At 46.9% G+C, this 14445-nt stretch overlaps 1 protein-coding gene across 1 annotated transcript in view; it reads right to left on the minus strand.

The window, feature by feature from the left end:
* LOC119946962 (SLAM family member 5-like) overlaps positions 1-14445 on the minus strand; it is a 40553-nt gene that overhangs the window by 11530 nt on the left and 14578 nt on the right. The window contains exon 6 of the mRNA XM_038768442.1: positions 10331-10517. Within this exon, the coding sequence (XP_038624370.1) occupies positions 10331-10517 (187 nt within the window). The remainder of the gene's footprint in view (positions 1-10330; positions 10518-14445) is intronic.

The raw sequence follows: 14445 nt of genomic DNA on the forward strand, positions 1-14445 counted from the left end.
CGCTAGGGTAGTAATAATAATAAAAATTGTGGCATTTGTTAGGCATTTACTATGTGCCAGGCACTCTACTAAGTGCCGGGGTAATAATAATGATAGTAATTGTGGCATTTGTTAAGCATTTACTATGTGCCAGGCACTGTACTAAGCGCTAGGGTAGTAATAATAATAATAATTGTGGCATTTGTTAGGCATTTACTATGTGCCAGGCACTCTACTAAGTGCTGGGGTAATAATAATGATAGTAATTGTGGCATTTGTTAAGCATTTACCATGTGCCAGGCACTGTACTAAGCGCTAGGGTAGTAATAATAATAATAACTGTGGCATTTGTTAGGCATTTACTATGTGCCAGACACTCTACTAAGTGCTGGGGTAATAATAATGATAGTAATTGTGGCATTTGTTAAGCATTTACCATGTGCCAGGCACTGTACTAATATCTAGGGTAGTAATAATAATAATAACTGTGGCATTTGTTAGGCATTTACTATGTGCCAGACACTCTACTAAGTGCTGGGGTAATAATAATGATAGTAATTGTGGCATTTGTTAAGCATTTACTATGTGCCAGGCACTGTACTAAGCGCTAGGGTAGTAATAATAATAATAATTGTGGCATTTGTTAGGCATTTACTATGTGCCAGGCACTCTACTAAGTGCTGGGGTAATAATAATGATAGTAATTGTGGCATTTGTTAAGCATTTACCATGTGCCAGGCACTGTACTAAGCGCTAGGGTAGTAATAATAATAATAACTGTGGCATTTGTTAGGCATTTACTATGTGCCAGACACTCTACTAAGTGCTGGGGTAATAATAATGATAGTAATTGTGGCATTTGTTAAGCATTTACCATGTGCCAGGCACTGTACTAATATCTAGGGTAGTAATAATAATAATAACTGTGGCATTTGTTAGGCATTTACTATGTGCCAGACACTCTACTAAGTGCTGGGGTAATAATAATGATAGTAATTGTGGCATTTGTTAAGCATTTACTATGTGCCAGGCACTGTACTAAGCGCTAGGGTAGTAATAATAATAATAATTGTGGCATTTGTTAGGCATTTACTATGTGCCAGGCACTCTACTAAGTGCCGGGGTAATAATAATGATAGTAATTGTGGCATTTGTTAAGCATTTACTATGTGCCAGGCACTGTACTAAGCGCTAGGGTAGTAATAATAATAATAATTGTGGCATTTGTTAGGCATTTACTATGTGCCAGGCACTCTACTAAGTGCCGGGGTAATAATAATGATAGTAATTGTGGCATTTGTTAAGCATTTACTATGTGCCAGGCACTGTACTAAGCGCTAGGGTAGTAATAATAATAATAATTGTGGCATTTGTTAAGTGTTTACTATGTGCCAGGCACTGTACTAAGCACTGGGGTGGATAAAAGCAAATTGGGTAGGACTCAGTCCCTGTCCCATGTGGGGCTCACAGTCTCAATCCCCATTTTCCAGATGAGGGAACTGAGGTACGGAGAAGTAAAGTGACTTGCCCAAGGTCACCCAGCAGAAAAGTAGCCGAGGTGGGATTAGAACCCAGGACCTTCCGACGTCCAGGTCTGGGCTCTAATCAGGTTGGACACAGTCTATGTCCCACGTGGGGCTCACGGTCTTCGTCCCCATTTTACAGATGAGGGAACTGAGGCCCAGAGAAGGGAGTGACTAGCCCGAAGTCACGCAGCAGGTCAGCGGCGGAGGCAGGATGAGAACACAGGTCCTTCTGACGCTCAGGCCTGGGCTCTTTCCACTGGGCCGTACTGCTTCTCCTTCCCTCCTCCTTCCCCATCTCCTTCCCTCCTCCTTCCCTCTCTCCTTCCTTCCTCCTTTCCCATCTCCTTCCCCATCTCCTTCCCTCCTTCCCCTCCTCCAGGAGGCCTTCCCAGACTGAGCCCCTTCCTTCCTCTCCCCCTCGTCCGCCTCTCCATCCCCCCCGTCTTACCTCCTTCCCTTCCCCACAGCACCTGTATATATGTATATATGTTTGTACATATTTATTACCCTATTTATTTATTTTACTTGTACCTATCTATTCTATTGATTTTATTTTGTTAGTATGTTTGGTTTTGTTCCCTGTCTCCCCCTCTTAGACTGTGAGCCCACTGTTGGGTAGGGACTGTCTCTATATGTTGCCAATTTGTACTTCCCAAGCGCTTAGTACAGTGCTCTGCACATAGGAAGCGCTCAATAAATATGATTGATTGATTGATTCTCTAAACACCTATTATGTGGTGTTTGTTAAGCGCTTACTACATGCCAGAGTGTATGGAAGGTTCCTAAGCCTATGCTCTGTGATGAAGGGAAAACTAGCTCAACAGCCTGAGTCCTTCGTGGTAGCCATTATTCCGCACAATTCATAGTTCCGTGTATAAAGCCTCTTGCCCATAGTAAGCCTCAATAAATATGATTGATTGATTGATTGATTGATTCTCTAAACACCTATTATGTGGTGTTTGTTAAGCGCTTTCTACATGCCAGAGTGTATGGAAGGTTCCTAAGCCTATGCTCTGTGATGAAGAGAAAACTAGCTCAACAGTCTGAGTCCTTCGTGGTAGCCATTATTCCGCACAATTCATAGTTCCGTGTATAAAGCCTCTTGCCCTTCACTATCCAACAACCCCTTTCTTCCAGTTGAAAGAGCAGGAAAGATTTCTGTTGGGAATACCCATCCTCAGCACTCTACCCTTCCCTTTTGCCAAGATATCGCTTAAAGTTTTATGGGCTTGTAGAAATTTACAAGTGGTAATAGAGAAGTGGAATTTGGACATCTACAAACAGAAAACTGAGGGTGGTGTCAACTACAGAAAGAGATTGGGAAAAGTTTGGGGCAGGAGAAAAGCATAGCTTAAGTATCTGTCAGGTCAATAAATCAGTCAGGTCCCCCTAATATTTTCCCCTCCCCACAGCACCTGTATATATGTATATATGTTTGTACGTATTTATTACTCTATTTTATTTGTACATATTTATTCTATTTATTTTATTTTGTTAATATGTTTGGTTTTGTTGCCTGTGTCCCCCTTCTAGACTGTGAGCCCACTGTTGGGTAGGGACCGTCTCTATATGTTGCCAACGTGTACTTCCCAAGCGCTTAGTACAGTGCTCTGCACACAGTAAGCGCTCAATAAATACGATCAAATGAATGAATGAATGAATGCCAGGCACTGAACTAAGCGCTGGGGTAGATACAAGTTAAGTGGATTGGACACAGTCCCTGTCCGACGTGGGGCTCACTGTCTTAATCCCTATTTCACAGCTAAGGGAACTGAGGCACAGAGAAGTGAAGTGACTCGCGCAAGGTCACACAGCAGACCAGCGGCAGCGGTGGGATTAGAACCCAGATCCTTCTGACTCTCAGGCCCGGTTTCTTTCCACTAGGCCGTGCTGCTTCCCTGTGCTGAGCGTTGCACTGAGCGCTGGGGTAGATACCCGGATTGCCAGGTCAGATGCAGTCCCTATCCCACAGGGGGCTCACCGGCAAAGTCAGAGGGACCCCATTTTCCAGATGAGGAAACCGAGGCCCAGAGATTTTAAGGGACTCGCCGGAGGTCACACTGCAAGTAAGTGGCAGAGCTGGGATTAGAACCCTGCTCTGACTCCCAACCTGAGCCACGAGAAGCAGCGTGGCTCAGTGGAAAGAGCACGGGCTTTGGAGTCAGAAGTCAGGGGTTCAAATCCCAGCTATGCCAATTGTCAGCTGTGTGACGTTGGGCAAGTCACTGAACTTCTCTGTGCCTCAGTTACCTCGTCTGTAAAATGAGGATTAAGACTGTGAGCCCCCCGTGGGACAACCTGATCACCTTGTAACCTCCCCAGCGCTTAGAACAGTGCTTTGCACATAGTAAGTGCTTTATAAATGCCATCATTATTATTATTATTCTTTCCATTAGGCCATGCTGCTTCTAAAATGGGTGTCTGATCCCCTTTTGACAGATTTGAAACCAGGGCTCAGAGAGGGTAGGCCATTTGCCCAAGGACACAGAGCAGGTTAGGGGCAGAATCTGGGCTCTCTCCTGCCACCCTGCAATGGTCTATCTCCCGTACCACGATTATTAACTGTCACCCCGTCCCCTCTGGGCTCCCCAAGAAGTGAAGCCTAGTGGATAGAGCGCAGACCCGGGAGTCAGAAGGTCATGGGTTCTAATCCCGGCTCCGCCACTCGTCTGCCTTGGGACCCTGGACGAATCACTTTGCTTTTTTTTTTTTTGGTATTTGTTAAGCGCTTACTATGTGCAAAGCACTGTTCTAAGCGCTGGGGGGAACACAAGGAGATGAGGTTGTCCCATGTGGGGCTCACAGTTTTAATCCCCATTTTACAGATGAGGGAACTGAGGCACAGAGAAGTGAAGTGACTTGCCCAAGGTCACACAGCAGACATGTGGGGGAGGTGGGATTTGAACCCATGACCTCTGCCTCCCAAGCCCACGCTCTTTGCACTGAGCCACGCTGCTTCTCTATAATAATGACATTTATAAAGCGCTTACTATGTGCAAAGCACTGTTCTAAGCGCTGGGGAGGTTACAAGGTGATCAGGTTGTCCCACGGGGGGCTCACAGTCTTAATCCTCATTTTACAGACGAGGTAACTGAGGCACAGAGAAGTTCGGTGACTTGCCCAACGTCACACAGCTGACAATTGGCATAGCTGGGATTTGAACCCCTGACTTCTGACTCCAAAGCCTGTGCTCTTTCCACTGAGCCACGCTGCTGCTTCTCGTGCTTTTCTGTGCCTCGCTTACCTCATCTGTAAAATGGGGCCAGTGAGCCTATATGGGACAGGGACTGCATCCAGCATGGCTCAGTGGAAAGAGTGTGGGCTTGGGAGTCAGAGGTCATGGGTTCGAATCCCGGCTCAGTCACTTGTCAGTTGTGTGACCTTGGGCAAGTCACTTAACTTCTCTGGGCCTCAGTTACCTCGTCTGGAAAATGGGGATTAAGACTGTGAGCCCCCCCGTGGGACAACCTGATCACCTTGTATCCCCCCAGCGCTTAGAACAGTGCTAAGCACACAGTAAGCGCTTAACAAATACCGCCATTATTATTATTATTATTATTATTATTATCCAACCCAACTTGCCTGTATCCACCCCAGTGCTCAGTACGGCACCTGGCACATAGTAAGCGCTTAACAAATACCATCACTACCGTTATGCAGGTAGTGGGGCTCGCCGCATCCTGTCACCTGACCTGGCTAGGTGGGCTGTGAGGGGGAGAGCTCTTTCCATCATCGGCGTGTGGGTAGTGGCGGGGGGGTCTTACACTCAGCCCCTACTTGGGACCCCGGGTGTGGAAGGATGTGGCTTTCGTCACGTCTAATTCTTGCAGCGACACCTTGCTAGAACAGTTCGGAGCCTTCCAGAAGTCACCGAGAAAGCAGAGAGGCCTTTCCGAGAGGCCCCCTGCAAACTGTGAAACCCCCCCTTCCCACCCTGCCTCCACTTTTCCATCCCCACGCCTTTCCACCACCCCCTTCGTGGTCACCCCCTTTTTCCTGTTCCCTGCCCGGCATCTCCTTCCCTCCCTTCTCCCCCAAGAAGCCCCTCCAATGTCTTTCCCATCCCTCCCACACACGCCTCGTGGCCAGCCCCCCACGCTCACGCCTGATCTGGGGAGCCCACTCTGGAATAAGAGTGGAAATCTCGGGGTTCCCCCCAGGGCCCAGCAGAAAGAGCCGGGGCCCGCGAGTCAGAAGGCCCGGCTCAGTCACTGGCCTTCCGGGTGACCCTGGACCGGTCATTAGTACAGGTTGCTGTACAAAGTAAGCACTCACTAAATACGATTGAATGACTTTGTCCTCTCTGGGCCTCAGTTTCCTCATCTGAGGAATGGACGTTTGATCCCTGCTCTCCTTTATTCTTCATAATGGTGGTATCTTCTAGGCGCTCGCTATGTGCCAAGCGCTGTACTCAGCACTGGAGTAGATACCAGATCAGTTAGTTGGATACAGTCCCTGCTTACAAGGAGCTTGTGGTCTAAGTAGGAGAGAGAAGGTGTATGGGTTCAAATCCCGGCTCCACCAGTTGTCAGCTGTGTGACTTTGGGCAAGTCACTTAACTTCTCTGCGCCTCAGTGACCTCATCTGTAAAATGGGGATAAAAACTGTGAGCCCACTGTGGGACAACCTGATCACCTTGTAACCTCCCCAGCGCTTAGAACAGTGCTTTGCACATAATAAGCACTTAATAAATGCTATTATTATTATTATTATTGAATCCCCATTTTACAGGTGAAGGAACTGAGGCCCAAGAAGCTAATTAATATTAATAATAATAATAATAATATTTGTTAAGCACTTACTGTACTAAGTGCTGGGGTGGATACAAACAAATTGGGCTGGATACAGTCCCTGTCCCAGATGGAGCTCACAGTCTTAATCCCCATTTTGCCGATGAGGTAACTGAGGCCCAGAGAAGTGAAATAATAATGATGGTATTTGTTAAGCACTTACTATATGCCGAGCACTGTTCTAAGCACTGGGGTAGATACAGGGTAATCAGGTTGTCCCACATGGGGCTCACAGTCGTAATCCCCATTCTACAGATGAGGGAACTGAGGCACAGAGAAGCTAAGCGGCTTGCCCTAGGTCACAGGGCAGACAAGTGGCGGAGCCAGGATTAGAACCCACATCCTCTGACTTCCAAAACCGGGCTCTTGCCACTGAGCCATGCTGCCCAGACCCATCTGACTTGCCCAAGGCCACACAGCAGACAAGTTGAGCCAGACTGAACCCCCTCTTTCCTCTCCCCCTCCTCCCCCTCCCCATCAATCAATCAATCAATCGTATTCATTGAGTGCTTACTGTGTGCAGAGCACTGTACTAAGCGCTTGGGAAGTACAAATTGGCTACATATAGAGACAGTCCCTACCCAACAGTGGGCTCACAGTCTAGAAGGGGGAGACAGAGAACAGAACCAAACATACTAACAAAATAAAATCAATAGAATAGATATGTACAAGTAAAATAAATAAATAAATAGAGTAATAATTATGTACAAACATATATATACATTCATTCATTCAATCGTATATATTGAGCGCTTACTGTGTGCAGAGCACTGTACTAAGCACTTGGGAAGTACAAGTTGGCAACATATAGAGACAGTCCCTATCCAACAATGAGCTCACAGTCTAAAAGGGGGAGACAGAGAACGAAACCAAACATACTAACAAAATAAAATAAATAGAATAGATATGTACAGGTAAAGTAAATAAATAAATATGTACAAACATATATACATATATACAGATGCTGTGGGGAAGGGAAGGAGGTAAGATGGGGGGATGGAGAGGGGGACGAGGGGGAGAGGAAGGAAGGGGCTCAGTCTGGGAAGGCCTCCTGGAGGGCCATCCCCCCCGCCTTACCTCCTTCCCCTCCCCATAGCACCTGTATATATTTATATATGTTTGTACGTATTTATTACTCTATTTATTTTATTTGTACATATTTATTCTATTTATTTTATTTCGTTAATATGTTTTGTTTTGTTGTCTGTCTCCCCCTTCTAGACTGTTAGCCCGCTGTTGGGTAGGGACCGTCTCTAGATGTTGCCGACTTGTACTTCCCAAGCGCTCAGTACAGTGCTTGGCACACAGTAAGTGCTCAATACATACGATTGAATGAATGAATGAATGAGTCAGGATTAGAACCCATGACTTTGTGACTCCCAGGCCCGTGCTCTAGCCGCTATGCCATGCTGCTTTCCCGGGTGACTTGCCCACAATCACACACCAGGCAACTTGCAGAGGAGGGATTGTGAGCCAAAAGTGGGACTGGGATTGTACTTCCCAAGCGCTTAGTACAGTGCTCTGCACACAGTAAGCGCTCAATAAATACGATTGATTGATTGATTAAGCGCTTACTATGTTCCAGGCACTGTACTAAGCACTGGCAGCGTGGCTCAGTGGAACGAGCATGGGCTGGGGAGTCAGAGGTCATGAGTTCAAATCCCGGCTCCGTCAATTGTCAGCTGTGTGACTTTGGGCAAGCCACTTCCCTTCTCTGGGCCTCAGTGACCTCATCTGTAAAATGGGGATTAAGACTGTGGGCCCCCCGTGGGACAACCTGATTACTTTGTACTCCCCCAGCTCCTAGAGCACTGCTTGGCACATAGTAAGCGCTTAACAAAAATCCTCATTATTATTATCCAAGCTAATCAGGTTGGACACAGTCCCTGTCCCACATGGGGCCTACAGTCTTCACCTCCTTTTTACAGTTGAGGCAACTGAGGCACAGAGAAGTGGAGTGACTTGCTCAAGATCATTCAGCAGGCAGTTGGTGGAGGTGGGATTAGAACCCAGGTCCTCTGATTCCCAGGCCCGGGCTCTAGCCACTAGGCCTCACTGCTTGGAGACTTCACCTTTCCTTGCACTAGAGTCATGTCCCCCTCGGCTAAAACACCGCAAGTTCCAGCCCTTCCGAGCCCTCCACCGCCCCATTCCCCCCAACCCACCACCCCACGTCCCTCATGACCGACGCTAGCAATAATAAGTGTGCTATTTATGGGAAGCAGCGTGGTGTAATGGATACAGCCTGGTCCTGGGAGTCAGAAGGTCATGGGTTCTAATCCTGGCTCCTCCACTTGTCTGCTGTGTGACCCCGAGCAAGTCACATCAATTCTCTGGGCCTCAATTACCTCATCTGTAAAAAAAAATGGGGATTAAGAGCGTGAACCCCATGAGAGAAAGGGACCGTGTCCAACCTGATTAACTTGTATCTACCCCAGTGCTTAGAACAGTGCTTGGCACATAGTAAGCGCTTAACAAGAACCATCATTTTGATTATTTATTAACCACTTACTATGTGCCAGGCACTGGACTAAGTGCTGGGGTAGATACAAGCTAATCGGGTTGGACACGGTCCCCGTCCCGCATGGGACTCACAGTCTTAATCTCCATTTTGCAGATGAAGAAACTGAGGCATAGAACAGTGAAGTGACTTGCCCACGGTCACCCAAGAGACAAGTGGTGGGACTGAGATAATAATCTCCTCCCTCACTCACTCTCCCCCTTCCCCTCCCCACAGCACGTGTATATATTTGTACATATTTATTACTCTATTTTAGTAATGATGTGTATATAGCTATAATTCTATTTATTCTGATGGTATTGACACCTGTCTACTTGTTTTGTTATGTTGTCTGTCTCCCCCTTCTAGACTGCGAGCCCGTTGTTGGGTAGGGACCATCTCTATATGTTGCCAATTTGTACTTCCCAATCAATCAATCGTATTTATTGAGCGCTTACTGTGTGCAGAGCACTGTACTAAGCACTTGGGAAGTACAAGTCGGCAACATATAGAGACAGTCCCTACCCAACAGCGGGCTCACAGTCTAGAAGGGGGAGACAGAGAACAAAACCAAACATACTAACAAAATAAAATAAATAGAATAGATATGTACATGTAAGATAAATAAATAAAGTGATTAGTACAGTGCTCTGCACACAGTAAGCACTCAATAAATATGATTGAATGAATGAATGAATAATAATAATAATAACAGTAATCGTGGTATTTGTTAAGCCTGTACTATGCGCCAAGCACTGTTCTAAGCTCTGGGGTAGATATGTGGTAATCAGGTTGGACAGTGAGTCCCACATGGGGCTCACAGTCTTAATCACCTTTTCCCAGAGGAGGTAACTGAGTCACAGAGAAGTTAAGTGACTTGCCCGAGGTCACACAGCAGACATTTGGGAGAGCTGGGATTAGAACCCAAGTGCTCTGCCTCCCAAGCCTGGGCTTTCTCCACTAGACCACCTTGCTTTTCGTTCCCATTCCACCCAGATTGGAGCTGCCAATCTGTCTAGACCTGGTTTTGGTAATCTAAGACTAGACTGTGAGCCCGTTGTTGGGTAGGGATTGCCTCGCTTTATTGCTGAATTGCCCTTTCCAAGCGCTTAGTACAGTGCCCTGGCCACAGCAAATAATAAATATGATTGAATGAATAAGACATCCAAACTCTGCCAATTACTCCCAGGTCAATACTGCCAAACCAGGCAGGGGGGCCTTCCCCATCCCCCGACAATCCATCATCATCATCAATCGTATTTATTGAGTGCTTACTGTGTGCAGAGCACTGTACTAAGCGCTTGGGAAGTACAAGTTAGCGCTTGGGAAGTACATGTATGAGCGACAATCCATTGCCGCTAACGTATCCCTCCCTGGCTTCCGACACCCCAATTTAGCCTTCGGACTAAGCTCATCTCTAAACTGAAAGCTCGTTGTGTCCTTTTTTTTTGCATCGTCCTCTGCCAAACGTTCAGTCCAGTGCTCTGCACGCAGTCAGCGCTCAATAAGTACCAGCGATAGGTCGGTCGGCTTACTTGTCTCCAGGCAGAGGAGGACCAGGATCCACAGGCCCGCTCTCCCCATGGTCCTCCCCGCGGTCGGGGCGCTCAGCACAGGGCCCTGCAACAAAAGGACGTTCAGCACACGTGCTCGCAGGGCCAACCGAGGCTCTCTGCGGCTCAGGTAGTAGTAGACGTTCTCTGAGAACTCATCTGACCCCATCTGGTTTTAAAAGGGGGAAGTCCTGAGAAATCTGAGTGTGAGTCACCACAATTAGAGGCATCTGCTCATGGAGTTTCCATTCATTCACTCAGTCACACATCATCATCATCAATCGTATTTATTGAGCGCTTACTGTGTGCAGAGCACTGTACTAAGCGCTTGGGAAGTACAAGTTGGCAACATATAGAGACAGTCCCTATAGACAGTCCCTATTGAGCGCTTAGTACAGTGCTCTGCACATAGTAAGCGCTCAATAAATACGATTGATGAGTCCCTACCCAACAGTGGGCTCACAGTCTAAATATCGAACGCTTACCGCATGCCAGGCACTGTACTAAGCGTCTGGGAGAGTCACACTTTCTGAGCACTTACCATGCACAAGACACTAAGCATTTGGGAGAGTACAGAGTCATAGACACGTTCCCTGCCCACAATGAACTTACAGTCTAGAGTGAGGGGGAGACAGACATTAATATAAATAAGAGAAGCAGCGTGGCTCAGTGGAAAGAGCCCAGGCTTTGGAGTCAGAGGTCATGGGTTCGAATCCCGGCTCCGCCACATGTCTGCTGTGTGACCTTGGGCAAGTCACTTAAGTTCTCTGAGCCTCAGTTACCTCATCTGTAAAGTGGGGATTAAGACTGTGAACCCCACATGGGACAACCTGATCACTTTGTATCCCCCCCAGCGCTTGGAACAGTGCTTTGCACATAGTAAGTGCTTAACAAATGCCAACATTATTATTATTATAAATAAATAATGATGACGATGGTATTTGCGAAGTGCTTACTACGTGCCAAGCACTGTTCTAAGCGCTGGCGCGGGTATCAGGTTGTCCCACGTGGGGCTCACAGTCTTCATCCCCATTTTCCAGAGGAGGGAACTGAGGCACAGAGAAGTGAGGCGACTTGCCCAAAGTCACATGGCTCAGATAGGTATGTGTCTCGGGGTTGGGAGGGCGGTGAAATAAAGGAGCAAGTCAGAGCGATATCTACTTCGACCTCTTCCATAAAATGGGGATTCAATCCCCGTTTCCCCTCCTTGTAGACTGTGAGCGCACTGTTGGGTAGGGACTGTCTCTATGTGTTGCCAACTTGTACTTCCCAAGCGCTTAGTACAGTGCTCTGCACACAGTAAGCGCTCAATAAATACGATTGATTGATTCTTAGGCTGTGAGCCCCAACTGGCACCCCCTTGTCTTGAAATAATAATAACGGTATTTGTTAAGCACTTACTATGTGCCAGGTACTGTCCTAAGCACTGGGGTGGATACAAGCCACAGTCCCTGTCCCACATGGGGCTCACAGTCTCAATCCCCATTTTCCAGATGAGGTCGCTGAGGCCCATAGAAGTGAAGTGACTTGCCTCAGGTCACACAGCAGACAAGCGGCAGAGCTGGGATTAGAACCCATGACCTTCTGACGCCCAGGTCTATGCTCTGTTCGCTACTAGATGCTGCTTCTCTCGTGTCCACACCGCCGCTTAGCGCAGTGCTTGGCACATAGTAGGCATTTAACAAATACAGCTATTATTATATGATGCTTTTTAATCCTGGCTCTGCCGCGTGTCTGCTGGGTCCTTGGCGAGTCACTTCACTGGGCCTCAGTTCCCTCATCCATAAAATGGGGATGAAGATTGAGCATCCCGTGTGGGACGGGGATTGTGTCCAACCTGATTAGCTTGTTTCCTCCCCAGCCCTTAGAACAGTGCTTGACCATCAAAAAAAAAAAAGGTATTAACAACTTGTTCAGGCATTTGTACAAAAATGACGGGGAAGCAGTGTTGCCTAGCAGAGAGAGCCCGGGCTTGGGAGTCAGTAGGACCTGGGTTCTAATCCCAGCTCAGCCACAAGTCTGCTGCGTGACCTTGGCCAAGTCACGTCACTTTTCTGGGCCTCAGTGACCTCATCTGTGAAATGGGGATTAAGACTGTGAAATCCATGTGGGTCAGGGGCTCTTTTGTTTTTATTTTCAGAATATATCTATATTTAATACTGGTCTTTGCATTATTACCTCCTGGGGAAATCCTGCTTTCAGGATTTAACAGTGCTCCAGTCATAATTATAATATGATAAAATATAAATCCCCCCCCCCCCACATTAGGAGCTGACCTTGTGATGAAAAAGAACTTCCAGTTCTAGTTTTCATTTTCCTCCTCGGACTCTTGTTTCCTTTTTGCTCAAAGCCCCTTAAAAATTCTAAAGTCCCTGAAAAAATCGGCAAAATGGGCTTTACTTAAAAAAAAAAAACCCACAATTCCCCCACATCTAGACTGTGAGCTCGTTGTGGGAGGGAACGTGTCTACCAGCTCTGTTATCTACCATCTGTCATATTGTACAAGCGCTTATACAGTGCCCAGCACTCAGGAAGCGCTCAATAAATACCATTGATTGATTGATTGATTGATAGATAATCGGCATACTCCTTGGTGCATGGATAGACTGTTCTAGTTAGGAGAAATAGGGTGGCTTAGTGCATACTGCCCCAACCTGGGAGTCAGAAGGACCTGGGTTCTAATCCCGCCTCCTTCCCTTGCCAGCTGTGTGACCTTTGGCAAGTCACTTCACTTCGGAGAAGCAGCGTGGCTCAGGGGAAAGAGCCCGGGCGTTGGGGTCGGAGGTCATGGGTTCAAATCCCGGCTCCACCACTTGTCAGCTGTGTGACTGGGGCAAGTCACTTCACTTCTCTGGGCCTCAGTTCCCTCATCTGTAAAATGGGGATGAAGACTGTGAGGCCCCCGTGGGACAACCTGATCACCTTGTATCTCCCTCAGCGTTTAGAACAGTGCTTTGCACATAGTGTTATTGACAAGTAGGGTGCAAATAGGTTAACCGGTGTAAATCGGCTGCAGGGTTCGAGAACCCAAGGTGGTGACGCAGATAGGAAAAATGACTCGGAGACATGAGTTTAGATAGAGTAGTAAAGAAGGAAAGTTGACTACTTGCCCGTTCACCTTCCGAGAGAGGTACGAGTGGCAAGCAGCCCCGATCCCAGCGGCTTCTTCCTCTTTTATTTGGTTTCAAATCCAAGCTACACAAAGGATTCCCGAGTAATGCTGCACGTGAGGCCTTGGAATTCCTAGATCCTAAGTTAAAGTACAACCGTTTGTTTGTCATGGTTTGGTTAGTGTTAAAATCCCTGTTTACAAAATGTTATCAGGAGATAATGGTCAACACAGGATGGGGACATTCCAGACAGAGAAGAGCCACTTTGGTTAATGTTACTTTATACACACTGGAGTGCTTTCCGTCTGCACAAAATAAAGGGTTACTGTTGGTATGCACAAGATGGAGTCAGTCATGCCAAGTTCGCTGGTAGACAACAGTAAGCACTTAATAATTGCCATCATTATTATTATTATTCTCTGGGCTCAGTGACCTCATCTTTAAAATGGGCATTAAGACCTAGAACCCAATGTGGGACAGGGACTGTGGCCAACCCAATTACCTTCTATCTAACCCCAACACTTAGCACAGTGCCTGGCACATAGTAAGCGAAACGAATACCAGAGTTATTATTATTATTATTACTGTTCTAGTTAAAACTGAAGTTGCGAAAGGTGGGAAATTTAGAGAAGCTTTTTTTAGATGGTTACTGAAATGCTTTCAAAATCAAGGGCTTTCGGGTATTACGCTCGTTCTCGGAGACTGCTTCCTATACAGCACTGCACTGAAAGTGGTGGGGGTCTTTAATAATATTAATAATAAAAATATGGTACTTAATAATAATTGTGATGTCCGTTAAGCGCTTACTATGTGCCAGGCACTGTACTGAGCGCTGGGGTGGTGTCCCAAGGAGACCCTTGGGTGCCAGGCATCTCAAGGTCAGATGCTGTCTCATGGCCACCTGAGCCGGGAGACGGAACTTGGAAGTGAAGGTGGGATACCGCTCCCACAGCCGAAACTGCTAGATTGACAGCCCAAGCTGGGAAT

This window comes from Tachyglossus aculeatus, chromosome Y4, assembly GCF_015852505.1.
Source record: "Tachyglossus aculeatus isolate mTacAcu1 chromosome Y4, mTacAcu1.pri, whole genome shotgun sequence".
In the NCBI taxonomy this organism is placed as follows: domain Eukaryota; kingdom Metazoa; phylum Chordata; class Mammalia; order Monotremata; family Tachyglossidae; genus Tachyglossus; species Tachyglossus aculeatus.